A 24,090-nucleotide genomic window follows, 5' to 3' on the forward strand; every position below is an offset into this window, starting at 1 on the left:
AATACTTGGCAAGATGATGTCCAGACGGGAGATCACTGATACCGGCACAAGTTGTGGCAGGTTGGCTTTGGCACAATTATTTCAGAAACGCATTGGTGAGCAGAGCTGCTGATCAGAAAGAAGACAAGGACCCTCTTTTGCAGCCCCAGTGTGGACATATGGAAGACCCCCAGTTGCCCTCTATCCTCAGCATGAGGATACCTGCCCCAGCTGCTTGGCAGGTGGTCTGCAAGGGCACAACTTACTGGTGCTGTGCTGAGTGCTCCTGCTCCAGCTGCTCACTGAGCTTGTGAGTGAGCTGGTACAGCTGGAGTCTGTATGGCTGCCAGTGTAACACCTAGGCTAAATGCCATTTATGTAAAATTTAAGGGTTAATAATAAACCACAAAATAGTAGTTGGAATATGGGTATCCTAGCTAAAGGTGGGAGTGTATCATTCAATTCTGGTTGTCATCTGGTTCAGGCAGCAGACTGTGCAAATCCATTTTGAAATTCCCAGCTCCAGTTGCTCTGTGACACCAGGCACCACACGGCCTCCTCTCATTCCCCCAGCACCCCACATCATTAAAAGTAATTAAACTCTTGTCCTGTGGTGTCCAGGTGTCACAAGACACCTGGTAAGTCTCACCTCTAACTACCCACTTGGCTGTGCTGAAATAGCAGCGCTGCAGATGCTGCCTGTGGGGCTCAGTCCGCTCCCACCAGAGTGCTGGGTGAGCCGCTGGGAGGGCACCCCCAGCTCTGCCTGGCTTTCCAGGCCACAGCAGGGAGCTGCAAGTTAATCAGCAGTGCCCCACAGCAGGTCAGCACACCCAGCTATCTGTGTTTTCCCTTGTTTGCCATTTTCCATCGGCCTCCATTTTCCTCCAAATCTCTTTGGTGTACCAATTAATCCAGAGGGTTTTCATTTACTCCAGCCATCCAAATCAGCAACACACGAATACCCCCCACAATCACTGCCAACAGCTCATAATACATTTTAACTGCTCCTCGGCCTTTGATGTGTTAGCCTTCTGGGCAACATTATCATTACCCTTTATATACCTCTGTGGGTGAATGCAGCACTGCACATGCTGAGTGCAACGGGTTTGTTTGTGCCTGAAATAAAGCACACTGCCCTAAGAACCTGCAAGAACTGTGCCCTCTTTACTAGCAAAACTCTGAACCAGCCCAAAGCAAACAAGAATTATATCCTGAGTTATGGAGAGCTAATTCTCACAGTGGATGAGCAAATATAGGGAGGAACAGGACAAACCCAAAAGAGGGGTTTGCCTAGGGAGAAAGGAGCCCTGGTATAGTTGGAAATATGGGTGTCATGTCAGGGGAAGCAGACAGTGTGCCATGCAGATGTGCTCATGCTGGAAGTGCATATGGAATGGCATACATCATTCCAGCTGAAGTATCAGATGCAGTCAAATTCAGGAAAACATAATGGGAAAAATTGAGGGAGGTGGGATTGTTGTGGTCCTAGACTGGGGCATTCTTCACAACTTTGGAGACATTTATGGTTTAGAGGTGTATTGTAATTGAAATAGTTACAATTGTATTTCTCAGGGAATATAAATCAGTGTGTGTGGCAGCAGGCTGGCAATTTGGAAGGGTGCTCAGCCCAGTTGGGAAAATGTGAAAACAGTCAGAGCCCTGAGGGATTAGAGATGGCATGGGTTAGCTAAGGTTGGTTCCACAGGACCCACACAACCCACAGGTGCTTACAATAGAGGAGTGGAGAAACAAGCTCTCTGTAATAAGATATTTTTGTGGGAAATTATGGATATACAATGTTAATATGTGTGCACCATATTAATATACACAGTCCTCAAGTCCAGCCAGTGAGGGAGGGCATCCAGACTTTGCCCAGCCAGCCTGTACCCTCTGAAGTTTCCTACTTGTCTTACCAATTCTCTTACCAAAGGTAATAAGTGTCTCCCCCAGTCTCCATGGTCACCTTCTAGCTGTAAAACAAAGTGCTGCTTAATGCTGGCCTTCTTTATCCAGATATTTTATTTTTTATAAATTCAAATCCTAACTTCCCTATTTGCAGGCATCATTCTGTAATGGATGGGTTGGCCCGTGCCCATGCAGCACAGACCTTGGTATAGTGAGCATGATCAGCCTCCAGATCCCAGCTCTCCAAGGGGCTCATGCTAGATAAAATTAGGACTACCTCAGAAAGGCAAATTAAATTAGGACTACCTCTGGGAGGCAGAGAAGGGGGCTGCTTGCAGCATATTGGTGCATTGGTCCCTAAAATAGGAATGAGCCCTTCCCCACTCCCCCCGAGAGCACGTGGGGATAAATAGATCACCAAGAAGAGCTATTGAAACATGCCTGGGGGAGGCCTGGTTTCAAGCAGGGCATGGGACACTGAACAATAGCTGCCATTTTGAAGCAGCTAGAGCCCAGAGTGCTCTTGAGGAGGTGACAGAAAACACTGTCGCAGGGTAGGACCCTTGCTTGCGAAATAAATGGTCCCTGAGAGCTCATTGTGCAATGGCTGCTGGCGTGCAATGCCAGCGCTGAAAAACATCAACTGTGCTTTCTAAAAATATGAAAGAGCAGTGCCCTAGGGAGGTGGCTTGGGAAGGGAGAAACAGAGGGAAGAGCCCAGCAGTGTTGCTGTATCCCTGCAGGATTTCTGGGAAGGCACCGTGCCTTTCTGTGCCCTGCTGAGAGCAGGGTCACACCGGGGCCCTGCTCACAGGAATCACCAGCCATGCCAACAAGCCTCTGGAGGAAAGAGCTCCTGCCCTTCGGGAGTCCTCAGAGAAGAGCACATCCCTACAGCAAGCTTTGCAGGTGGGAGACAATCCTCCAAGCCAAGTCATTCAATCAGCCTGGCTGCAACTGAGTGGGGGACAAGGGGTGCTGCTGAGCTCCCCAGGGTGAGCTCCCCTGACCCTCCCCACCAGGAGAGAGGGCTGAAAGACCTTGGAGAGGCTTTGCTGACCAGCAGGTCTGAAGGATGTGGCCAGACACAACCAAGCAGGGCAGCCCAGCCTCTTCCACTGGGGCAATCCTGGCCACTGCCACCACCTCTGGCTGCCCACCCAAGCCCCCAGAGATGGGGGAGGTTCCTCAGCTGCAGGAGAAGCCAGCCAAGAAAAAAGTGCAGAAACAGTTAAAGCTGGTAATTAAAATTCCCAGCAGAACAAACATGATCTGGGGAGAGAAAAGCATCCTTTCCAGCACTGCCAACCTCACATACTCAAAAATTATGCACCAGGCTCCAGAGAATCACAGCTTTAAAATTGCAAGGCATTTTGCTCTGTTTTTTAAAGAAAATTATAAACATTTCTTTTCCTATTTGCACTTCTCCTGCTTGCACTCTGGTTTCCTGATGTTTATGATCACATTTTCAAACTTTTCTGCGAATCTTTGAGGGTGACAAACTTATTTTTTTCTATAAAATAAAACTGAGTAGCTCACCTAATGCCCACGCCTTTGTGCCAAACTGCAAAGATCAAAGGACTTACACTAAAATGAGGAGTATAAAAGCCACTGGAGATCTCAAGAATGAGCACCCTGCAGTGTACGTCTTGTCATTTTTCCCCAGGGTTGCACAAAAAAATGTTAAGATGTTTTAACCAACGTCACATTGCTGAAGTGCTTTATTTGTCAGCATGAAGAACAGGTCTTCAGTGTCATTTTACTTCCAGTAATAATGTTGCTTACAGCCAAGAAAGTTAAAACTGAGACTGCTGTCCCTGCCTTAGGGGCCAGAGGAGCACATGGACCCTGTGGTGTACTCAGCACTGTTGCTGCCCATGGAGCAGGGAAGGCTGTGAAACATTGTTCAGTGTCAAACCCAGACTTGGCCTTCAATCTTCAGCCTGATCCAAACAGAAATGTCTTGGCCCAAAGGGGCAGGTGGATGCCATCAACTTCTTTCCTTTGTGTCTGAGGGCGCTGAAAGAATTGCCACACGTCTTACAGGGAGACCTGTGCTACAGAGCAGGTACACCGTGGGAAATACATCAGCCAGTAAAGAGGTCAGTAATCCTCCAAGATTAAAGGCTGATCTGAGTGTGAGCTCACTAGCATTCCTCTTGGAAGGATTTGGCATGAAACAGCCTGATTATCGATTGCTGTCCTTAAGAGAATGTGATCCTCTCCTTTGCACTGATCCTGTTAGCTTTATTTACCATAACACTTGCTGAAACATCCTCTTGCAGAAATAATGGCTTCCTTTGGTTGCTGTCAGAATGAACAAATGGAAACAAAAACATGCTGCTAATAATGGTGTCCTACTCTAATTAATTAAAGCAAGACAAAAGCACTGCACTGCTGGGTTTGGCTTGCCATTGCCTGGGTGTCTGGACAAGCCCCAAGCACAGGGGCTGACCACAGGAATACCAATAACACAGCAGTGCCTAATACACGAGATTTCTACCAGCCCAGAAACTCAGCAAAACATTCATGAGGAATAGGAACATGTTTGGCACCCAGACTGGGATCCAGTCACCCAGAGGCTGCTGTTCTAGACAGACCTCAGCCCACATGGGCCTAAGGAGCTGCCAAAGATGGCAGATGGGTAAAGTACACAAGCAGAGGCCTTTCAACAGTCCTCTTGAACTTTTTGTGGCACACCTGCACCATGCAGAAAGGCCAACAGCTCAGTGCAGGCAGGCAGTAATAGGGCTTTAGCAGGATGGTAGAAGAGAGGCAGAAATTGTTTTGCCTGTGTCTTACAACAGGATGCTAAGCAAGGAAATAAGTCCAGCTCTCTTCCCTTGCAAGTAAAGACCATAAACTCTGCACATCCTGCCTCTTCACACTGAATCAGGGTCCGGTCACAACAAGTACAACTTGAAGAAAAAGGGAACAAAGTAAATGCAGTGCACAAATCCAAACTAAAAAGCAGTGGCATAGGCAGAGCAGTGAGCACTCACACCCTGTAAACACACAGGTCCCCATATCCAAGTGCTGCTGAACACACAGATACTTATTTAGGATTTCTCCCCTGATGGATTGTGGATCACAAGAGCTTGGCCAGAAGTCCAGGACTATCCAGGCTTCAAACATCCCTTGGGAGGTGGTTCCAGGTGCCCACCTCAGCTATGCTGCTGTCCTCCATGCCCACTTGGGCTGCTCCCTTGGGCTGCAACACTCAGGACACCCCAGTGAGTGTCCTAGGGGAGCCAGGCTTTCACACCAGCCTTTCTGTGCATTCATAAGTGTCTGGGGCTCTTTCATCAATCCTTGACTATTCCTGAACACCGTATTTCTTACCTTCCACTTTTCTAACCATCTCCTGTATTGAATCTTCATATTCATTATGTAGGAAGGAGGACTAGTGCATGCCACCAATTGTGCAGTTTAAAGCGATAACATCAGAACTTGAGCACCACCTACCAAATGAAATAATTTAAAATGCAAATTTTGATACAAAATAAGCACGCTGGCCTCAGCTCAAGGTGCAATTTCCCTTTGTAGATGTACAGCATCCACAGCTGGAAGTTAGGCAAGCAACTGGGCAACCTTCTGCTGCAGCAGCTCTCACAAGCTCATGCCAGAGGCTTCTCACGTGACCCAGAGAGAAGACAGCATTTTCTGTATAGCTATCACCCTGCAAAGGTCAAGGAACAGTAGCTAAGGTTCATTTCTCCCGTGAAACTAAGAACAATATCAAGGCTATACAGATTGGAGACAAGTTTAGGGAAATATTCTGCTGATAGCATTTTATCAAAGTTGCAGGAAAGCTAGAGCTGTCAAATTTTTCTGAAGCTGTCTTTGACATCTGGTCCCTGAAGAAATGAAACATGCAAGATTAACTAGACCCACTAATTACATAGTAAATAACTAACTACAATGGACAATAAAAATGTCTCTTCCTTCAGAGAAAAATAAGCATCACAGACACGAACACACTTCCTTCTGTAGAGTTTTTCATTTAAAAAAAAATGTGCCCTTGAGGTGAACCTGCTTCAACACCCCACTGACACCTTTCCTGCAGGCAGAGGTAGGAAAAACAGAGACAGCCTTTGTGTCTGAGAACATTGGGTGCCCTCAACCAGGGGTGCTCCCTGGGGTTTTCTGCCCCAGACCTGCAGCTTTCTTCCCACTGAGGGAACACAGAGTCTTTCCCATTTATCACCACATTGCCCACTGCTACAGGTTCCTTAGGGAAACAGAAAATCTATCACAGCAGCCAGAAATCCATGGCAACCTGGGCTTGCCTACCACAAACATAACCCTTCTCCAGAGCTCTCTGACTGGAGTAACTTAAAATCCCTTAGGGTAGTAACACCTCTGGAAGGATGGGGTAGGACACTTCCCACCCACCAAGACCCGCAGGTATTTCCCAGTGCTGGTGGAAAGCCTCCCTCTAGAAATTCAGAGGAAGATTCAGTGTCCTGATATGACAGAAATGTTGGCCTAAATGACTGAAGCACCTCACACTCTCAGGAGCAGCATTTCTTTCTACAGAGTTTCCTACACTGCTCAAAGTATAAACAATGCCTGCAAGCCCAGTAAACTCAAATTTAAAATAACCTCCCTGACAAAGAGGCATCAGAGCAAGTTTTTTTTTTCACTGCTGGCCTGCTATGGAGCATGCTCTGGCTGACATAGCCAAGTCCATCCTGGGTCTCCAGCTGGGATGAAGCCCTCAGCCACAGCTGGAACAAGTCATGAGAAGTTGATTGTCTCTGCAGAAGCTCTCCTTGTTCCATCCCCACTCCAGTACAGTGCCCACATGTGTGCAGGGCTGTGATGGGCAAATTGCCTCAAAACCACACAGAAATGAGCCAACTGATTGGCCAAGCACATAACAGTACAGTTCTCAATGCTTTCACAAACCTTACCTGAGCAAAACGTGGGCACCAGAGGTCAAAGACTTGTCTTGTACTGTGGGCCAGCAATATGAAATTTCATATAATGAAGCACCACTGCTCTTGTCGGGCACATCTGCTGAAACAGGGCCTTGGGGCAGCCACTAGATTGAGCTCAGGTTATGGTAAAATCTGTGAAAACACAGGAGATTATGATCCCAGCTGCAAACTAAGAAATTAGACTTCAGCCCCCCTGCCACTGAAAGGGTCACATAAACCTTTTTGTGTTTATCAGGTGGATTTATGAAGCTGCATTATGAAAGCATGAAGCACTAACTCCTCCCCACCCCAAAAAAAAAAAAAAATTAAAAAATTTTAAAAAATCCACAACACAGCTCATTTTGAGTTCTAACAGGAAGTCTGCAAAGTTGCATACACTTTTTTATCATTTTGTTAAATAGTTCCCCCAATGCCTCCGGCTTGCTGAGCACGGCTCGGCACCCGCAGCTGTGGATTTGGGGATGTTTGTGTTTTCCAGGGCGATGCGAGCAGCCCGCGGGGCGCGCTGGGCGCGGAGCTGGGCAGGCGGGCGGGCAGCGCCCTCCAGCGGCACAGCCCGGCAGGGCAGCGCTCCCCGGCCCGCGGGGGAACGGAGAGCAAGGCTGGCAGGGCAGCTGGGAGCATCCCTCTGAGCAGCCGAGCCCTCCCGGAGAGTGCTGGCAGGGCAGCTGGGAGCATCCCTCTGAGCAGCCGAGCCCTCCCGGAGAGTGCTGGCAGGGCAGCTGGGAGCATCCCTCTGAGCAGCCGAGCCCTCACGGAGAGTGCTGGCAGGGCAGCTGGGAGCTTCCCTCTGAGGAGCCGAGCCCTCCCGGAGAGTGCCTGAAGGAAGGAAAAGGCACGCTTTGCCCAGGGATTAAAGAGACGGCTTCTGCGGGGCAAACGCATCCTCTGGTGGGTGACTTGAGCAGTCAACAGCCGGGCCTTCTGCAATGAGAGCACACTCCTTCCTCCAGTCATCCCTCCAGTCATCCCTCCAGCCATCCCTCCAGCCATCCCTCCAACAATCCTTCCAACAATCCCTCCAGACATCCCTCCAGCCATCCCTCCAGCCATCCCACCTCCCAGGTCCCACTACAGGGATACAGCTCTTTGGCCACACTTAAATGCAAACTTGAAGCTCTGGTGCCCATGTCAAATAACTGAATATCCAAGCATGAACCAGGGTGAAATAATGATCCTAATTTATTCTGCTTTCTTCAACCAGTCTCTTCCTTTGCTCCTGTGGCGTTTCCTCCATCAACTACCGGGAACCAATAGGAATTATTCAGCTGTGCAATGTGTCCCTGTTGAACAATGAACAACTAGCAGGCATTTTTTAAATTATTGGAGTCACTGAAACATTCTTCCACAGTCCTGCAAAGGGTGACAATGTTAGAACATTGTCATTTTAAAAACCTGAGCTACACTGAATTTAGGGGAAGAGGAGGTGCTGTCCAGGCAGTGACACTTTATTGCTTGGCTTGACTCTTTCTGCATTCCTTACAAAATTCAGCACACAGCTAAAAGGCAAACGGTGAAATACAGGCATTTCTCTAGGAAGGCTGGGGATTCACAGAGGGGGAAATGTCCTGAAGAGAGGGATAGAAAGACATAAAGAATTGCTGTGGGCTTTGCTCCTGTACTCTTCTCTTAATTCTTATGGATCTTGCCCATGTGCTACTTGGGCAGCCCTTACTTGTGCCTGGTGGGCTTGCAGATGCGTACAGAAAATCAAAATGCACACAGTGCTGTAGGCCTCCTTGCCCTACCTGCTCAGCCAGGAGCCAGCAACGAGCTGAGGCACTACTCTGCCACCACAGGTGCCACCTGTGACTTACTGAAGGGCCCTTTGTCCCCAGAAATGGCAGTGTGGTGCTCGCAAAGGTGTAGGAGAAGCCATGGATGTGCAGAGCCACTGAGAGCCACGGGCGCTGCTTCCTCCCACCCGATGGGGGATGCCTGTGCTGGCCTCCTGAGCTGTTGTTGGTGCTTTTCCGGCCTGGCTGCCAGCCTGGAAAACAAAGTTCCCAAGGAAAACAAGAGCAAGTGGGGAGGAACACGGAGAACAGCTCTGACATTCCTGCCTGCCTCCAGCAATGTTTCCAGAGCAATAGGGCTGCAGAGGCTGAGCCTGCTGAGCTCCCAGATGAATAGAAGCAATGGACAAGCTACTGCAGCACCATAATACCCTTCAGCAAAGGAATTAGAGCTCAGCCAGAGTGCAGCAAATCTCCCCGCTTAAAATCCCTTCCCCAGTCCGGTTAGTACAACTACCAAATAACAACTTCCCTATCTGCAAGGCTCTTTTAGACCCAGGCTTTATATCCTGCAAGACAGGACAGGATTTCACCAAGGGGGATTTTCTTGAAGCAGGATGACTGAAGAATACTCTCGCTCACCAAGCCCAGCCAGGAGAGGACGGAGCAGCGGGTGATCCACCAAAGCTTCCTACAGCCGTGTCCACTGGCACTAAGGTAACACCATCTGTTTTGGTCTAGTTTAACATGCTCCACTCTGTCTGTTTCTAGAGTCCCTCCCTTGACCTAGGGGATGGCTCAGGTCAATCTGAAGGCAATAAATGCCTTAAATGAAGAAAAAACCTGCTGAGGGATCAGGAAGCATGGCACCTGAGAGAGCAAGGCAGGCAACATGCTATTCCCCAGCATGGCAGGTGTAGGGAAAAGCATTCCCTGTTACAGACAGGGAGCAGTGGCAGGATGAGTAGCAGTCACCCTTGCAGAAGCTGGAGGACTAATCACCTTTCCAATCCCTCTTCCTGCTCCAGCATCAGCTGCCCAGGCCCTGCTCCCCTGCACACCAGAGCACGGAGCACGTGTCGTGCCGTGCAATCTTTGCCCTGAAAGCATCGGGCAGGTCCCAGGCTGGGGTGGGAAACTGCTGCCCATTGGGCTTTGCTTGGAGAGTTGGTGTGATGTTGGCAGCCTGGATCACAGGGCAGAACCCCCCAGCTCCTGAGTGCAGCACTGCTGTGCCCATCCAGCCCAGCCTTGCCCTGATGAGGTCAGTTGAAGTACGTACCGTGCAGAACCTTCCCTCAGCACCAAGGAGGGAATAATATTTTCAATGTTGGTAAGGCTTGGAAATTAATTCCTATATGCAACCAAAAATTTCTAGACAGTGTCAGACCTAATAGATGAGGAAAGAGACATGAAGGCCCCTAAGAATTTACTGCAGAAATTACTCATCCACATAGTAATATCTTCCTAGACCTCGCTATCAAAAGCTTTATTTATGACCAGAAGAATAAGTATTTTATAATCTCATTAAAAACAAAGTATCCTGGATGCATCGTGTTTTCAAGTGTTGGCCTTAGCAGTATCTTGTGAATGAGAGGAGCTCTGATTCATTTTCCTTTGTATGAAGTGCTCATCTTCACCTGTCGTCTCTACCCACCTTGAGCTGTCTCCCTCTTGCTCTCACCAGCTGTCTCATTGTGAGGGTGGATGCTGGAAGAAGTGGAGGACCAGAGCAGAAGATACACAAACTGCACAGGATATTTCCAAAGTGAATGGGGTTCACAGCTGATTGCTCTAAATGCAGATTTCTGTTTCAACAGCTGCTGAAGGGTAAGGGTAGTGTCCTGAAAGAGAGCTCATGTTTTGCTTGCATTAATTAAATGTTATCTGGACTTTTGAATCAATCCTTCCCTCACCTTCCCAGCCACTTAAAGAAGAAGAGATTTCCTAACCCCTCAGCAGGATGAACAAGACCAAGGGAGCTTTTGGTAGCCCAGAACTTTGGAGCCCAGGCTGCATGCAGAGCAGCACCTCCCTCACCAGTCTGGCACCACCCTTTGCATTTGGACAGCAGGCTATGGACACAGCCCTGAATGTAATCCTAATTGGGGTCCTCCTCGTCATCATGGTGTCCCTGGGATGTACAATGGAGATAGCCAAGATCACAGCTCACCTCAGGAGACCTAAAGATGTGGCAATAGCCATAACAGCTCAGTACAGCATCATGCCCTTGACAGCATTCACACTGGGCAAGCTCTTCCAGCTGGGCACCTCAGAATCCCTGGCCATCCTCATCTGTGGCTGCTGCCCTGGGGGAAGTCTCTCCAGCATCTTTAGCCTGGCACTGAGAGGGGACATGAACCTCAGGTAAGGAAAGCTACATAGCTGTTCATTGTCCAGGCCAATCTAGTTATAGGACGGGTTCAGAAACTAATTTCATCAACATTAGGAGGCCCCAAGAAGCTGGACAAAGACTGAAATACTAAGTCCAAAACATTTTTAAAGCCCCCATGTTGCTCAAGAAGTTAATCTGTCCCTGTTTTACAATGGGACTTTGCACCTTTCTCTGAATTATTGGCATACTGCTCTTGATGTGGGTGCAGAACACTTTTTCATCTCCATGTAGCAGTACATAGAGCATATATATATATATGTATATATATGCTGTATCTATCCATGCAATTCTATGTAAACTGATCATGCTGCCTGAAAAGGCTGCATCAGTGAGAAATGTTGAACTAGCAGAACACCACTCTCCAACAAATCCTAGCAATAAAACAGGATCCAGCACGAAAATACAAAGTCTTATTTTTTCTCTCAGTTGTGAATTTCTGACATGCAAATCCCTATCATGGGTATGTACCCTTTCTTGCATGTATGAAACTTGAGCCATCTTCTCCCTTCTCCATTCATATCACATCCTTCTACAATCTGACAGTGATGTTGGGGAGATCTCAGTGACAAGTTGGGAAAAAGCAAGCTAAAGTCTTACATTAAAATCATCTGTCCAGGCAAGTAATCAGATTAGCATAGTCCATTTTTAGAAAGTGTTGTTCTTCTACTGAGGTTTCCTTTCTTCATCTCAGTGTTGTAATGACCGCGTGCTCCATGGTCCTGGCGATTGGATTAATGCCACTGCTTCTATACCTTTACTCTGGAGGACTCCATGAGGGTGATTTGGAGGGCAAGGTACCTTACAAAGGAATAATCACCTCCCTGGTGCTGCTACTAATCCCCTGTGCCGTCGGCATCATCTTGAATGAGAAGAAACCACAGTACACTGGCCTTATCACCAAGGTAAGAACTATCCTGTGCTAGTCATCTTTCAATCAAGGGCCTTGAGGAAGTTTTCAAAAATAGAATCACAGACATACTAACTTCTTTAAGATATGCCACAAATCAGTGAAAGGGTTGAGGATAGAGCTCATGACATCCACTTCACCACTTTATTGGTTAAAATATTTGGCCAAGGAGAAGTCCTCCATCTTCTCAGACGTTTTGTAGCCAAATTCCTACATTGCTCTTCTTTTGCTTCAGTTTTAACTTTGGAGGATTTTTGCAATATCAGCACTAATGAACCTCATAGGCACTGCCCCCAAATACTGCTGCAACCAGAGCAGAATCCAGATAAAAACCAACCAAACAAACAACAACCGTCCCAAAACAAAACCACCCCACTGCTATCAGAGGTCTAGCACGAGGCAAAAGTCAAATCACAAAATTGCTGTTTAAGTTACCGAGATGCCTATCCAACAGAAGCCCCTCCATCACCAAGTGCCACTTATGCCTGGAATCACATCCCTGCCTGCTTTATACATCAGGCATTTAAGCAGCAGAACAGAAAACCTGATAACCACGTGCACCATTGTCTAACTCAAGAGCTCTGCTAGGCTCTACCTGTGAGTAAAGTGGTTTGCTCAACACCTGCATTGGGGTGTACTAGAGCCACAAAGGGACCTGGACAGACACAAGTAGCAATGCCTGAGAAACCAGCAGCTTGTGCAGCAACACCAGTCGTTTTGCATATAGACTATAAAGGTCTTTGGTTATTTAAGGTTTCTCTCGGTAACAGCCCAGGATGGTCTCCTGTTGATTACTGGTAACATTTATGTCCATGAAAGGCACTTGTGCCCTCTTGTGTACTTCATGGGATGGACAGAGAACTGGCTACAGCTGCTTCTAACAGCTGAGGCAAATTTTACCAGGGATTTCTCTCTTTTCCACATCTCAATCACTTTTATTTTAGGCAGGGATGGTTATGCTTCTACTGTCATCTGCTGCTATAATTGTTCTGTCTGTGGCCAATATGGGAAGCTGTATCATGGTTGTCTTCTCACCATCTCTCCTGGGAACTTCTGCCTTAATGCCCCTTACTGGATTTCTGCTGGGCTACGCTGTCTCTGCAGCCTTCAAGCTTGATGACCGGTATGTTCTTCCACACCTCCCTCCCCTCTCTCTCTCTCTCATCAGGAACAGAGATGTATGGCAGCTCTGCTTTGCAGAGCAATGGTGAAAACATGGATTTTAGGAATATACTTCTGTAGAACACTAACCCCACTCATCCAAAACAGGACCTAGGAATACAACCAGACACAGTACAAGCTGGTTGCAAGCCAGTGACTCCCATACTTTGGGTGGGAAGAGAAATTACTTTAACCTCTGCTTGGCTTAGCTAAGAGGGGAAGAATAGCTAAGCAGGTTTTTTTAGCACAGACACCTGATCACCACGGAAGCTTCACTGAACAGGTAGATGGATGGTTTTGGCTTAAGGTCACTAGTGACCTGCTAAACATATTACCAACCTCTGCTTTTGGTAATGAAGCTGGGGGGAAATTATTAGCACCCAAAAAAAAAAAAAAAAAAAAAAAAAAAAACCAAAAAAACCCACCAAACCCAAATAACTGAGAAATACCAACAGAGCTCAAATCCCAAGTGACACAATTGTTGCCCAGCTGATCACTACCCCAAACCAGTCAGTGCATTCTCAGCTGCAGCCCCAGGAATTTAGAATGAAAACCTGGCATATAAAACCTGCTCCTCCTTTTTTCCTCATCCTACCTTAAACAGGTGGGAATCCTCCTAGTCCTATTTTATACCTTCGTATGTTGGACTCTTACCACCTCAGGAGATTACTTCCCTGCAGGAAGCTGTGGAGTCCAGAGTAGGACATAAGGCCTCCAGTTCCATTATGAACAAAATTCACATTTGTAACATGATCTCTCTCTGCCCATTGTAAAGGAAGCAGAAGGCAAAACCTTCTAGGGATTGCAGTATTGTTCCTGACAGAGCAGCTTTTAGCCACAGGCAAGCGCACCAGCAAGGTGGGGAAGGTTCTGTTTCAGTTGTTTGAAGCAGAATTTAAATCTGTGGTCTATTTTTCTCCTTCAGGTGCAGGCGGACAGTGTGCATGGAAACTGGCTGCCAGAACGTACAGCTTTGCTCAGTTATCCTCAAGGTCGCCTTCGCCCCAGAGATCATCGGCCCCCTGTACTTCTTCCCCCTGCTCTACTTGCTGTTCCAGCTTGGAGAAGGATTTCTGCTCACCCTGGTCTTTCGGATCCATGATAGAATAAAGCAAGCCAATGGCAAGTACAGCTTTGCTCCTTTATTTCTTATACCTTCCAAGCCAAACCATACATGCTCACAATGTAACTGCAGATGAATTTCTGCTTTATAAGGCAGAATCCAGTTGCTCTTTAACTAGGGATTACATACCCGACATATTAGATTCCAATCAGAGTCAAACATTCAGAGGTAACTGAAGACCTTAGAAATTCAGTGGATTTCTTGCATCAGCAGGGTGTTTCATGCAGCTACATACTACCAAAACTATCAGCGCACTCTCTGCTGCTTTAAGCCACAGCAGACACCCTGTTGAAGTCATGATTTGCACTGAGCACGTGCAAAGAGCAGAGGTGTTTGCATGTGGCTAAAATTACACAAAAAACATCATGTATTCTTTAATGCAACAAATCCCAGCTTTGCTTCAAGCTGTTAAGTGATTTCCTGAGAGGACAGAACTGCCAAATACTTCAGCCAAAGGAAGGAATAATTTAGATCTTTTGCTAGAAAAGTAGAGAGATTGAAACTTCATTTTAAAATATATACAATGCTGGCATAGATGTGAAATACTCTTCTCCATCTCCAGCAGGTCCCTAATTCCAGAGCTGAGCTGACTGCACAGATGACTGATGGATGCACTGCTGAATGAGATCCTCCACCCACCACCCCTCTGATGCTGCCAGTCCAGCTTTTCTCCACTGCCTTAAGAGAGATGCAGCCGAGTAGCTGCTACAGACCTGCTTCAGCATCACTTTACCGTATCTTACAGCTGTGCTGGAGGACAACTTCAACCCACTCATTTGGATCCTTGGGTGTGTGTTCAGAGCAAAGCAGTTGCTACTGGAAACAGACATGCAGGTGTTGTCAAGACTACTCTAACAAAAGGGTTGTATTCCAGCCTCTGGGTTATAAATGAGTGGAAACAAAATGGATTCAGTCTTTTGGCAGGAATCCCTTCCTCTTGTTTTAAATGACCCAGTAATTATAGTTGTAGCTGTCACAACCTTCCCCTAACCTGGTTTCATAATTGCCTAGTCTCACATTTTTCTCTTTCGTCAGAAACAGCAAAAAAAAATCTGTGCAGGTGTGACTACATTTAGTGCTGAAGAAATGAAATCAGTGTCAAGACATTGCAGAAAACAGTGGAAAACCAGGAAAACAATATATGGATTCTGCAGCAGTTGCTCTTCAACAACCCTCCATCCAGCTCATAGGTCTCCAGCTGTTCTGTCAAGGACTTATTTATATGCTCATTTCACAGCAGCCACAGAACCATCTGCAACCACACTGCTATTCTCCAAAGACCTTGCTCCAGACTAAGCCTTCTCTGTCAGCCCAGAAAGGAGGAGACTTTCCACCTTCAAAGTCATTCTGACAACCCTTTGGGACAGCTGAAGAACATGCCAAGTGACTGTCCCAGTTCTACCTGTAAGAAAATCACTGCCTGCATCAGTTCCCTTTCTGAATTTCACTTACCTGTAACTGTGCTGCTGGCACACAATGGAAGCAGATCCTGATGGCACCACTGTAAATTCATGTTATTTCTCTAACAGACCCAGAACGAGCTGTGAAAATTTCTCCATGCAGAAGCCAGTGAGATTCAATGCACAGCCAAGCAGCCCATGGGCTGTTGGTTTCTCCCATTCTCCAACGGGTACCATGTGGTACCAACTGAACACCCAAAGCAGAAGCCACACAAACCATGATCATGGCTACACAAACTGCCTTTGTGAGCCGAGCTGGGGCCCAGCAAGCTGTACCTGCAAAACCAATGAACCTTAAATGTGCCTTCTTTTTTGCAGTCAGTGAACTCAACACCACACCTGTTCTAGACATCACCTAGGTATGGTCACACTACACTACTACAGTAGCAGGAAAGATTGGCTTTGACATCCCCAGTGTCCAGACTATGCCTTGTAACCCAAAGTAATTACTCTTAATTAAGAATAAACAGATTCATACCAAGAACGCACACTTTAATAAACAGAGTAATTTCTGGCCATATATCAACGTAAGCCTCCATACTACAAAACCTGGGAGTTTAACAGGAAGCTCATCACTACACCAGCCAGCTCCCCAGGGAAAATGCAGACACCTGCTCATGCTGCTTGCAAGGCAAGTAAGTGGTGTAGTCCAGAAACAGAATTCAGAACCACTATTTAGAGAGCTGATAATACTTCACATTTAGCCTGAGAGAAGTCTATGATCCCTTTCATCACATCAAGTGCCTTCAGCCACCTGGGTTGCAGCTGAAGCCAAGTTCCACTTGGACACAGATGCTCATCATCATCCAAGTTGGTAGGACTGACCGATACAAGATTGCAACACAGCTGACCTTCCACCCTGATGAATATGAATGCTGCTTTTACCCCTGCAAGTTAGAGCCCCCTTGCTCCACACCTCCTGGGCTCCAGCATCTGCACCGCTAAGGGTCTGAGAATGAAGGCTCCCATTTCCCAAAGCTGATTGGTAACAATCCAGTTAACTGTGGATCTCTCACTGCCTGCTCTGAGCAGTGCCTGGCAGCCCAATACACTGCCCCCTCCACAGATACAACACAGAACAAGAGCTCCTCCTCCTTCCTTGGCTTGGCCCACTAGAACTCTGCAGCAGCAGACACAGGGCAGCAGGGCTGCCGAACTCCTGACCTCCCACGAGGCCAGGCCTTGCTCCCAGAGGAGCCACCTTGCACTTGCTATGACCCATCCAAATATGAGCCTAGGCCAAAAAGATATTTAAGGTTTCTACAGATTACTACAAGAACTCTGTAAAACACTTTGTAAGAAAACATGATTTTAAAGATTAAATTCCTAAATTCTCTTGTGGGTGAGGTCTTAAAAAATATAGGGATTGCAGAGGGCTGCTGCCACTGGAAGCTACAAACACTAGAACACAGAACCTCATGGTACGACTGCTGCATTACTCCCAGCTACCAACTTAAAAATCCCTCTTCCCCCAGAATGACAACTAATGCTTACAAAAACAGTTTTATCTACACCTCAGTGTTCTCATATGAACATGCACACATACACTAATGAAGTAAGCCAACTACATCTATCTTTAACACTCCACTTATTATCCCAAGTGATTAAAAGCTAAATGACTCATCCACTCCACTTTCTGCCATGAACTATGACAGCCTGATTACCCATGTTCTTATTTCAGAACAGACACATCCAAGGACATCACACCATGTATTTAAAAGGAGTGTTACCACTTTGCCAAAGCTCCATCTTTAAGAAACATTTTAACACAGTCACAACCACTTTATTGACAGCAAAAACAAGAGGCAGAAATGTTTCTTTATACTTTATTTGAACTATTTCATTCTTAGGTATCAAGAAATAAGAGTGCTTTATAGAATATTATTATCACATGGCAGTGAAATGGGCATTTTCTTAGTGTAGTGCAAGTTATATTAAATGAAAATATTTTAAAATAAAGTTTTATTACCAGTACCGACCAGCACTTAATCTGCTGACCTATAGCTGAAACAATGTCTCAAAAGCACAAAAAAATACCCTCTGAAATAAAGCTTTATGTACAGCACATATAGAGCTCTTAGACGCCTAAAGCTATTAGTCTGAGATATTAAACTAATGTTTTTGAGTTGCTATTCACAGTTGAATATACTGAGAAATAAGTGTTCAGATGATTTTAGAGTACAAAAAAATTTGACTGCTTTAGTTATATAAAGAGCTCTGCCAATATACACAAACTATACACTTCAGACATTCACAAAAAAATGTGAGCAAGAAAAGGGTTATCAAAAAACATTTAATACAATTAGTCAATAACCCTTCCCACCATGGTCCACATCTACAAAGTTCCCCATTTCCTCCCCCCTCCCCATCCAAACCCTTCCCCACAGAAAGTCACATACTTACCACAAGTTTTAGCAAGTATGGTTTAAAAAAGGGCCCTCAGGGCAAGTTATTTATAGTTCAGTTGCCACTGTCAACAGATCTGGACCTTGATCTAGACCTCTGCCGATCTGTGGATGACGGAGATTTGGATCTACTGGAAGAACCACGCTTCTGGCTCTTGTTTGGCAGTGGAGATCTGCTAACTGATCGCGACTTGCTATGGCTCCTACTCCGTGACCTGCTGTAGGACTTGCGGCTGCGGGAACGAGAGCGGCTGCGAGAGCCGGAGGAGCTCCTGCTGCGTGACCGTGACCTGCTCCTGGACCTACTGAGGAGGGAACAGAGAGTGCCCGTCAGTGTCAGCTTCGGAACCGCACGGGCCCGGCCGTAACCAGGCAACCCATGGCTCTCCAGCCCGGCTGCCTGGTCACTGACTTCAAAGCTTCTCAGTGTATGCTTAAGCATTATTTAAGAGTGGAAATCCATACCTGTGCCTTTTGCTGCCTTCAATTAGTTTGATTTTCCTTCCATTAATTTCTTTACCAGAAAGCTTTTCGATAGCATTCTTTAAATCACTGTAAGAGGCAAATTCAACCACCCTATGGAAAAAAAAAAAGCAAAACAACAAAACCCCTAAACATGAAGTTCACTATTACAAGTTTAGTTACCAATGCAAGCAAATTTACACTCGGAAAAAACGCAAACAACCAAAGCCCCAAAACCTACACTGTTCAGTGTAATTATCCCTTGTCATCACTAAAGCACGTGAAGTTCCCCTCCCCAAATATTTCCCACGAGCAGTTTCAGAGGGTAGCTAAATTAAGCCATGAACAGCTGCTTACACTATAAGTAGCCAGCTTCCCTCCGCAAATATTACATATACAGGTTACTCTACAGCTTTTAAGAGATCATTTGACAGGCTTACCCTTCATTTAACTTAGGTCTGTGTGCATCTGCAAAGGTTACTTCCCCGGCTTGTCTCATGAAGTCTTTGAGATCCTAACACAAGACCATTTATGTTATGCAAAGAAGTGAAATTAACACTTTCCTATACAAAAGTAGTTTAAAGCAAACAAAAGAAACTTATGACTACTGAAAGAGAAGTTGTTAGATAAATCACAAACATGGCAACTGCCATACTTGTATTCTATCAAAATTGCGTTATCTGTATCACAATCTGTATCAGGGCACGAAATAAATGAGAAAAGCATATTGCTTTAAGCAAAATGCTAATTAAGGGTCTTAACAATAAAGTAAATATTAGTCTAAAATGATTTTATAGATTAAGTAACAAAGAGAAAGAGAGAGAGAGAGAAAAAGAAATAAAAAAGCACATTTTTATATATACTGGATCGACTTTGAAACACTACCCATATATTTTTGGACTATTTCAGTCTCCATTTACATTACAATTCTTATACGAATAGAGAATTACATTTACATAACACCAATTATTTTGTGCCCCATATGTCATTAAAAATATAGTTTACTTTACCTTTATTAACATTTCCCTAGGCTAGCCAAGCAGCAAACTGCATTAAGCGCCAGGAGATACCGTCATGACATATGCCCGACTGGCTCTTCGCCACCCACTTGCCGAACACTACCCAGTCGATGGAAGCCATTAATCGCACTGCCCTCCCTATCAGGAGACTATGGATGGATCCAGACATTCTCTATGCTTGATGTCACCAAGGACCACTTTACTGCGATCAGGATTCCAACGACCACCTAATTTCCAATCTTTCAACTCTTTTCGACCAGGACCTCGTTATTCGGAAGCGTTACAGGAAGAACAGCTCTCAACTTAGGAATCAGATCTCGTTAACGCTCTGGGACCGCTGCAATGTGGCACTTTAAGGAGTGCATCGATTACGTCTAGACCGGCAAACACAGATCTAGAGGTGGCCAAGTGACATTGTAGGAGCTGACTGGAAAGTCAACCAGGCCCGACCAAGAGTGACCAAGACAGAACGATTAGGATAACCCACAGGCACTCCTCGTCATAAGGCCAACGACACAGATAGGCTGGCAAATAAAGGGTTTAATATGTGGTTAAAATGGATTTTAAAAACAAGAAAAAAAAAATAAATATATATCCTCAAACATATAAATTTATTATTATGAATTAACGTTAACTAGCTTTCATTCACAATATTTAAGTTACATTACTAAAAATCATATTAATTAAACATTTTAATAAATTAGGTTTTAATTTAATTAATTATTTTACAAAACAATTACATTACATTACATACCCATTAAATGAAGTGAAAATAGTTAATCGTGTTTCAACAAACCTGCCAGCTGACTCGGGAGGACAAATTTTCCACTATGAGGCGATTTTCTGTTCTTAGAGGTGGGGCGTTTCTGTTTTGAAATAAACAATTCAAACTTCAAATAAATAAAACAATCTCCTAAATAAAATATAACCACATTAATGTTAACAAAAGCTGTACCATGAACTGGTACCAGCATATCATCATTAGCACTACAGCCTGAGCTGTGTAATGCCCCAAGCAATCTAGAGCAATCATTAAAGTACTTAGCCAACTGAGAAGTTCTGTCATCTTCACTATCCTACTGCTATATCAAACAACTTAAAAGGCAAATAACAGCTTTTAGCAGCTCATTGCAGCTCACAATCTCTTAGATAAGCCCAAAGCATTCTTTTTTTAAACAGCCCTGGTTCGAAGCTGCACGTACCTCCTGTCACTGCGTGGGCGGCGGCTACTGAACCGGTCAGAGTACCTCCCTCTGCCTCTGCCCCTCGAGCGTGCTCTGGCATGCTCAATGGTCACCCTGTAAAGAGAAAAACAAACAACAAAACGCATTTTTACGTATTTCTTCTCTTATACAGTTATAATTCTCAGGATAAAATTAAGAACCAAATTAACACAAAATAGTTCCACCAGTACTGGTAACAATTCCAATTGAAACTGACTTTTATTTTAGATCTCCAAGTTTGTATAGCCATGAAATAGGATACCTCACCTCTCACTGCAAAGTTCTTTTCCATCCAATTCATAGACAGCATCATCTGCATCCCTCGGATCCTCAAACTCCTGAAAAACCAAGAAAACAAAACCAAGCAATTACATTCCAATGAACGAGCAGATGCTTGTCGCATGGTGTGCCTTGATGGGCGCATTAATGGATTTTTTTCCGAAATAGTTTCGTAAACCTCAAACGCGAGGGAGCACCAGGGGAGCGGGGAAGGGAGAAGGGCGCACTCACCACGAATCCGAAGCCCCTCTTCAGGTCGATGTCGCGGATGCGGCCGTAGCCCTTGAAGAACCTCTCCACATCCTTCTCCCTGGCGGCCGGGTTCAGCCTCCCGATGAAGACGCGGCAGCCGCTCATGGCTGTGTGTGCGCGGCGCTGCTGCGGGGACAGTCGCGTCAGGCCCCTCCCGGTGACTCAGCACCGCCCGCCGCCGCTGCCGCAGTGCGCCACCGGCCCCGCCCCCGCCGCGGGCCAATGGGGAGGCGGCGGGCGGGCCCCGCCTCAGCCCGCGCCAATAGGAGCCCGGCGCTCGGCCCTCGGCCCCGCCCAGCTGCCGCCTCTCCAGCTAGCCCCGCCCCCGCCAAGCCGAGGAAGAAAAGCAAACGCCATCGCTCTGCCACAAAATGGCGGCCGTGCCGCACCCGCCTGCGGCACCGATCCCTCCGCGGCGCGCACCGAGCGAAACGGAGCGGAGACAACGCCGGCCGGAGGTCCGCGGGCCGGCCGGGCACACAGCAGAAGCGCACCGCACACGCTTCGCTGCGCTACGCCCCCGTCCCCCACCGCTCCGCTGGGAGCCCCCCGGAGCTTTTACGAACCTGGGCTGTGGGTCTCGGTGCAGGCCGAACCGGACGGTTGCGCGGTGCGTTGCGGCAGCCGGTCGGGCGGATGCGTCCTCCCCGGGCGACAGACGGCTCCGACTGCTGCGCAACACCGGCGCTGCAGCGCGAAATGGAGGCGGCCCCGCGCGTCAGCGCCGTCCCGCGCGGCGATTGGCGGAGGTGGCGGCCACGCCCCTCCCCGGGGAATCCAGGTCAGGGCGGGGGGGCGGGGCCGGCGCCCCTCATCTGGGAGCCATGTTGGGGCGGCAGCAGGGCATAAACAACCTGGGCCGCGGCCCCAGGCCAGGAAAGCTGTGCTGAGGGGTGAAACACAACCATCGCGGCTCTTTTACTCAGCCAGCACACAACAAGCTAAATATAACCCGTGCTGCTCTTGTGTGCGGGCACGGGCTTGCGTCAGGCGTTTCTGGCTCCTGATGAGTAAAGAATGAGAGGAGGGAAATATATAAGGATCTACTTAAATCATAATTTGGAGACAAATGTGTAACGGCAAGGTAGAGGGCTGAGCTTTTTTTGTCTCCATTTCACGTAACTGCAGAATTTATCATAGCTTGGCTTCTAGGTAGTTGCAGTGAAAGCAAGAGATTATCCCAAGGGGTATTCATTTGAGATGAAGAGGACACCTGGAAGCTGATGATACACCCACTACAGTACAAACAGAGGCTGCAGCTCTGTGACCCTCCTGGCCAGATTTCTGCACTGCTGAATTAGTCAGCTTTACACAAAAAGCCTGCAGGTACAACTGCACCAGGCTGCCTCTTTTGATGCTTTTTTATAATTACAGTATGATCCTTTTAATAGCATTTTCCTGACTTGTCACCTGGAGTCCCATGCTGCCCTGAGTCTCACCCCCTACCCCTGCCCTTTGTGGACCATCTTTGTTACACCCAGGGTGAGTTATTAATGACCTCTATGGCATTAATTTCTCTTTTTCGTGCTTAGTCACCGACATATATTTCCCTGGAACAATACAACACGTGATGGTGCTGACATCATAGCTTTATATGACTGCCCCCACGATCACTCCTCAAACTGCAGCCTCATTCAGAGTCCCAAAAATGGTAAAGTTATTTCTGCTGCATGCAGTGATGAGAAAGGCTACCATGTAGCTAAAGGTTTAGCAAGGGCACTGTCAGCATCACTTGCTTCTCTCTTGGGTTCCAAATACGAGCATTTCCATCCTGCACAGAGGCAGCGTCTGAGAAAAGCCAGACAGGGAGGACTTTGAGTAAGGAAAAACAGTGCTTGTGATTATCCCTGTGGATCATAACCTTTGCCTGCTGAGGAAGATACATTTGGATGTGCCATCTAACATTTAACAGTGCTAATTTCATAATGAGTTACAGCGCTTTAACGGGTGCCATGGGAACAGGCAGTTCTCTTCCTGTCAACACCAAGACTCTCCTGTCTGCAGAGTGAGCTGGTACACAGAGCTATACCAGCAAAAACTAGCACTGGAAAAGGCAGCAAGCAGGCTTCTGAAGGTTTAACTCTATGAAAACCAGGTTGTGGTGGGATAAAAACAAGGGTTAGCACTGAACAGCAAAACGAAGAAGGGGCAGGAGCGCCCCTTTAAGGAAGAGCTGCTAATTTTAGCAGTGCAAAACTGCAGTTTAAAAAGCCTTGTCCTTGTAACTGCCAAGCAGTAATCTCCCTGCATCTGAACACTGGGTGAAAAGCAGCTAAAGTCAGGAGGAGGTCCAGGAGACGACAATCACTCTTTAAAATATTCCTGTGCTACCTAAGTCTGTTACCAGCATAAAGGTCACACACTCTTTTACTCACATGGACTTCTCACGTGAGGGTCATGAGCAAGCACATCTGTTTCCTACCCAGTTCCTCCGAGTTTTATGTAAACAAGGCAGTACTATTTCTCCCTTTGGCTTGAGGTTGTCTGAAGACCACCTAGTACTTGTTAATGTTATTGCTCCTGGCTAGCCCACTAGCGTCCGCACTTTTACATTCTCTAGTTCTGGTTGTTGAGAGCCACGCAAGCAGGCTAAAATCCTTGTAGTTCATTCATCAAGGTAACTAAGTAAATACAGTTACTGTTTGGAATGGAAAAGTTCAGCAGAAGATGAAATGAAACTTGAAACAAAATCTCGGCCAGGTACCATTAATGTCTGCTTGTGGAAAACAGTTGATAGGGCATAGCTCTTTGCTGTCTCTTCCAAATTAAAAAATAAAAAAATAAAAAAATAAATATTACACAAAACAAAACAAAAAACCCTCCCCAAAAAACTCCACC

General features: G+C 46.5%; 3 protein-coding genes across 7 annotated transcripts in view; 1 reads left to right on the forward strand and 2 right to left on the reverse strand.

Moving 5' to 3' along the window:
- Positions 1 to 8,570, reverse strand: part of SMOC1 (SPARC related modular calcium binding 1) — a 162,993-nt gene extending 154,423 nt beyond the window's left edge. Inside the window, exons 1-2 of one of the 2 annotated variants that reach the window (XM_033515080.1) lie at positions 7,207 to 8,570; positions 6,804 to 6,962 (exon numbers count right to left, since the gene is read on the reverse strand). The gene's annotated coding sequence lies outside the window, so the exon portion shown is untranslated. Of the gene's footprint in view, positions 1 to 1,907; positions 1,930 to 6,803; positions 6,963 to 7,206 lie in introns of those variants that run through there. The other variant, XM_033515079.1, reaches the window with a different exon arrangement.
- A 374-nt stretch (positions 8,571 to 8,944) lies between these two features.
- On the forward strand, positions 8,945 to 16,079 carry SLC10A1 (solute carrier family 10 member 1). Of its 2 annotated transcripts, XM_033515082.1 has the most exons (7): positions 8,945 to 9,283; positions 10,254 to 10,396; positions 10,491 to 10,933; positions 11,653 to 11,863; positions 12,813 to 12,991; positions 13,955 to 14,151; positions 14,718 to 16,079. In XM_033515082.1, exons 3-7 carry the CDS (start codon positions 10,530 to 10,532, stop codon positions 14,723 to 14,725), a joined length of 999 nt encoding a protein of 332 aa, XP_033370973.1. In that variant the 5' UTR covers positions 8,945 to 9,283; positions 10,254 to 10,396; positions 10,491 to 10,529; the 3' UTR covers positions 14,726 to 16,079. The 2 variants fall into 2 exon arrangements, with proteins under 2 accessions (XP_033370973.1, XP_018862599.1); XM_019007054.2 differs by lacking the exon at positions 8,945 to 9,283 and having other exon boundaries at positions 10,175 to 10,396.
- A 1,345-nt stretch (positions 16,080 to 17,424) lies between these two features.
- SRSF5 (serine and arginine rich splicing factor 5) lies at positions 17,425 to 21,951 on the reverse strand. Of its 3 annotated transcripts, none has more exons than XM_033515083.1 (8): positions 21,819 to 21,951; positions 21,232 to 21,378; positions 20,989 to 21,059; positions 20,701 to 20,796; positions 20,295 to 20,364; positions 18,920 to 18,993; positions 18,483 to 18,593; positions 17,425 to 18,319 (listed from the first exon to the last, which is right to left on the reverse strand). In XM_033515083.1, the coding sequence occupies exons 2-8, from the start codon at positions 21,355 to 21,357 to the stop codon at positions 18,073 to 18,075; spliced, it is 795 nt and encodes a 264-aa protein (XP_033370974.1). In that variant the 5' UTR covers positions 21,358 to 21,378; positions 21,819 to 21,951; the 3' UTR covers positions 17,425 to 18,072. The 3 variants fall into 3 exon arrangements, with proteins under 3 accessions (XP_033370974.1, XP_015487034.1, XP_015487032.1); XM_015631548.3 differs by having other exon boundaries at positions 17,425 to 18,322; positions 21,232 to 21,375; positions 21,819 to 21,950; XM_015631546.3 differs by having other exon boundaries at positions 17,425 to 18,322; positions 21,819 to 21,950.
- Positions 21,952 to 24,090: the final 2,139 nt, after the last annotated feature.

The sequence above is a fragment of the Parus major genome, chromosome 5 (genome assembly GCF_001522545.3).
Source record: "Parus major isolate Abel chromosome 5, Parus_major1.1, whole genome shotgun sequence".
NCBI classification, from domain to species: Eukaryota; Metazoa; Chordata; class Aves; order Passeriformes; family Paridae; genus Parus; species Parus major.

Bases quoted from the DNA above. Each gene is read 5' to 3' on its own strand.
- SLC10A1 (XM_033515082.1), top strand. From the start codon at position 10,530: ATGAACAAGACCAAGGGAGCTTTTGGTAGCCCAGAACTTTGGAGCCCA. The intron at 11,864-12,812 runs GTAAGAACTATC...CTTTTATTTTAG, and splicing joins ACACTGGCCTTATCACCAAG to GCAGGGATGGTTATGCTTCT. The intron at 12,992-13,954 runs GTATGTTCTTCC...TTTCTCCTTCAG, and splicing joins GCCTTCAAGCTTGATGACCG to GTGCAGGCGGACAGTGTGCA.
- SRSF5 (XM_015631548.3), bottom strand. From the start codon at position 21,357: ATGAGCGGCTGCCGCGTCTTCATCGGGAGGCTGAACCCGGCCGCCAGG. The intron at 20,365-20,700 runs GTACGTGCAGCT...ATTTCAAAACAG, and splicing joins CGCCCACGCAGTGACAGGAG to AAACGCCCCACCTCTAAGAA. The intron at 18,594-18,919 runs GTAAGCCTGTCA...TTTTTTCCATAG, and splicing joins AGACCTAAGTTAAATGAAGG to GGTGGTTGAATTTGCCTCTT.